At 50.4% G+C, this 3,369-nt stretch overlaps 1 protein-coding gene across 1 annotated transcript in view; it reads right to left on the bottom strand.

Annotated features, from left to right (window-relative positions):
• VBP1 (von Hippel-Lindau binding protein 1) overlaps positions 1 to 205 on the bottom strand; it is an 18,785-nt gene extending 18,580 nt beyond the window's left edge. Inside the window, exon 1 of the mRNA XM_005885020.2 lies at positions 52 to 205. Coding sequence (XP_005885082.1) covers positions 52 to 147 — 96 coding nt within the window. The 5' untranslated portion in view covers positions 148 to 205. The remainder of the gene's footprint in view (positions 1 to 51) is intronic.
• Between the last annotated feature and the right edge of the window lie 3,164 nt (positions 206 to 3,369).

The following is a 3,369-nucleotide window of genomic DNA, read 5'->3' as shown; positions in this document are numbered from 1 at the left end:
GAAGGGATCGCGGCCCAGCACCAAGATGCCTAGGACCGACACGTCTCTTACCACAAACACGGCCTCAGGAATCCCCAGGTGGAGCCGCCGGCCGTTCCCTCCTAAGGAGAGTTCTCCTAAGCCACAGGCATCTCTAGCCACCGCCATCTTGGGGGAGCTCGCGCGCGACTACCAGCTTCTGGAGCCGCCAGCCGCCGGGGGCCCGTGATTGGCTCGCCCACACCTACAAGGCCTGCCCCTCCCTTGGGAGCACGCACATTGGTGGGCAAGCAGGAAGTAACCGCCCCTTCTCCGAGTAGCCCAACCTCTGGGTACTGATTGGTTGCATGCAGGTGAGTGACAGGTATGGCAGGGCCTCCGAGGGAAGCTGGCTGTGTGGGAAGAACCAATAGGGACTCCTGGGAAAAGGAATCTTGGGGATTTGGGGGAGTGGGGTGGGGACGGGTAGCAGGGCTGGAGGACCCTGGAAATCAGGGACAAAATCGGACCCCATTCCCACCCCAGAACCCCCGCCCCCCGCCGGAATGGCCTTCACAGCGACCTGATCCCCTCTCGGATGCAAGCAAAACCAGGACCTAGCCCTGACCAGTTTTGCTCAGTGGATAGAGCGTCAGCCTGCGGACTGAAAGGTCCCAGGTTCGATTCCGGTCAAGGGCATGTACCTTGGTTGCGGGCACATCCCCAGTGGGAGGTGTGCAGGAGGCAGCTGATTGATGTTTCTCTCTCATCGATGTTTCTAACTCTCTATTCCTCTCTCTTCCTCTCTGTAAAAAATCAATAAAATATATTTAAAAAAAACAAAAAACAAAAAACCAGGACCTAGATGCCACCACAGGGCTTCATCGGTGCCTTTCTGGTCCCACCATAGCAGCGAGCTTGCCGACCCTTGAAGGGGATTTATAATCCATCGCACCAATCTTTCCTGAAAGCCATCTTTGATCAGAATCTGGCGACCGCAGCTCAAACATTTTCCAAAGTTCATGGTCTAACCCTAGCTGGTGTGGCTCAGTGGGTAGAGCATCCGCCTGGGGACTGAAGGGTCCCGGATTCGATTCCGGTCAAGGGCACATGCCTGAGTTGCGGGCTGGATCACCAGTGTGGGGCATGCAGGAGGGCAGCCAATCAATGATTCCCTCTCATCATTGATGTTTCCATCTCTCTCTCTCCCCTCTCCTTTCCTCTCTGAAATCAATAAAAAATACGTTTAAAAAAAAAAGTTCATAGTCTACATACACAATATTTGTTCCTGCCTTTAATTGAACTGGAGTGCTAGCCAGTGCTTCACCCCCTCCCACGAAGCCTACCATGAGCCAGGCCCTTTATGAATAAAGGCTAGATGTCAGTTTCCTGGCTTAGTGGGGACACATAGTAATAAGTGATTAACATTTATGTAAAAACTAACTACATGCCAGTCACTAAGTAGTGTTATTTCATCCCTACAGCCCAGTGTGAGAGGGACTGCTATTGCCTCTAGCTTACAGACAAGTAAAGGGACTTTAAAGTGAACCATTTGTAAGAGAATAGGATGTTGTAACAGTCACATATCTGGTAGGAAGGGAGGACAAGTGGAAGACGCTGCCTAAATTGTATTTTAAAATGAGAATAACAATGCCTGGCTGGTGTGGCTCAGTGGTTGAGCTTTGTCCTATGAACCAGGTCGCTGGTTTGATTCCCAGTCAGGGCAGATGCCCGGGTTGCAGGCTCTATCCCCAGTAGGGAGCGTGCAGGCGGCAGCTGATCAATGATGTTACTCACAATTGATGTTTCTATCACTCTCCCTTCCTCTCTGAAATCAGCACACACACACACACACACCCCTTTAAAAGAAGAGTGGTAAGAAAAGTATGTCAGCCTCTAGGAATGGAGAGAAGGGGGGAGTAACTAAATGGATGTAGAGGGTAAAAGGTAGGAGGTGGGTGCGTGGGACAGACTAAGTCAGAAACAGGAAAACAAGACTGTAAGGACAGTTCAAGGAGGTGTCTGTGTCAGGTTTGGGTCCTTCTAGCAAACTCAGGAATCTATTCAGGAAAGCGTGGGGGCTGGATACTGGGAGATGTGTGGATCTAGAGGAGTAAGGAACGTGGGAGCGGCTTTAGACTGGAAAGAAGGGGGAGAAACTCGAGGACTGAACATAGGGGTGGGACTAGAGGACTGGGGAGAGGGGGGATGTGAGCTGGAAATATGAGTGATGTGGAGGAGTGAAGAAATTGGGCAGGGCGGTAGGACTAGCGGTGTGGGTGGGCTGAGGACTGGAGATAGTGGGGAGGCTTGAAGACTTGGAATAGGGCTGGTGGTGGAAGACAGTGGGAGCTTCTATATAGCTGTAACAAAACCTTAGAATATGAAATTAAACAAGACCATTATATTAGAATTTTAAAAATATAAATCACTTGGTAGTGTCAACTCAAAAATAATATCGACTAGTTGTTTCGTCACCAAAAAGGATTTATTCGGGGAAAAAAGAGGGATTGCAACCCAGTGCATGTGAATATAGCAAGCCACATGTGCACACTGGTCTGAATGCCAAGATGGAGGGTGTGGACCCTGAAAAAGAAAATACCTACAAAGAAGGGCTCCTGGTGGCTAACTGGGCTCAACTTTTTTAAAAAAACAACAACAAGAAATACCTATCCTAGCAGCCATTTCTACACAAGGGTCTCTCATGCAGACCACACTTCAGGGAGAAGCCTACACCAAGTGACCTGCCTCCTGCACTGAACTGCCTGCCTGCACTGTGTTTCTGGCATCTGGGCCAGCCCTTATAAAGGAGTTCCTGGGGTTCTAGTTCAACCAGTAGGACTGAGGCATTCCCTGTCCAATCACAGCTGTGCAGCTATATCCCATCAGCATCCTCGCTGACCAATCAGAGTAGCTCCTTCTAAACAATCAGGACAGTGTTTTTTGGAGCAATCAAACTGGGAGAATTTAGAGATGGACTAATCAGGGACCAGGGGCAGGGGCTTCTGTCTACATAAGGCAGCTCCCCTCTGGCTCAGAGAGAGCACTTTCCCTTTCCACCAAAGAAGACTATGTTTCTTCAGCTGGAGCTGCAACACCCAAGATGTCTTGCCAGGGACCCCTGCAGAGCAGACCCGTCCAGATGTGAGCAGAGGGAGCAGACTAGGGCAGAGCTGTGTAGCTGGAAATGGGCCTCTCCCCGAGGCCACCTGCCCCAGGGCCGCCTCACAGCTGTGCTGTTTCACAGCCCTACCTACTGCTTCTGAACTGAGGTGTAACGCGATTAAGCTGTTCCATGGTCCCAGCTGTGCTGTATCACAATTGAGCTCTTTGCACTGAATAAAGTTTATTGCTTCACTGCACCACAAATTGGGGATTCCTATTGGTGGTGAATTGGTGCCAATGACCATC

Source organism: Myotis brandtii, unplaced genomic scaffold, assembly GCF_000412655.1.
Source record: "Myotis brandtii unplaced genomic scaffold, ASM41265v1 scaffold889, whole genome shotgun sequence".
NCBI classification, from domain to species: Eukaryota; Metazoa; Chordata; class Mammalia; order Chiroptera; family Vespertilionidae; genus Myotis; species Myotis brandtii.
This window is presented reverse-complemented; position numbering and strand designations above follow the sequence as displayed.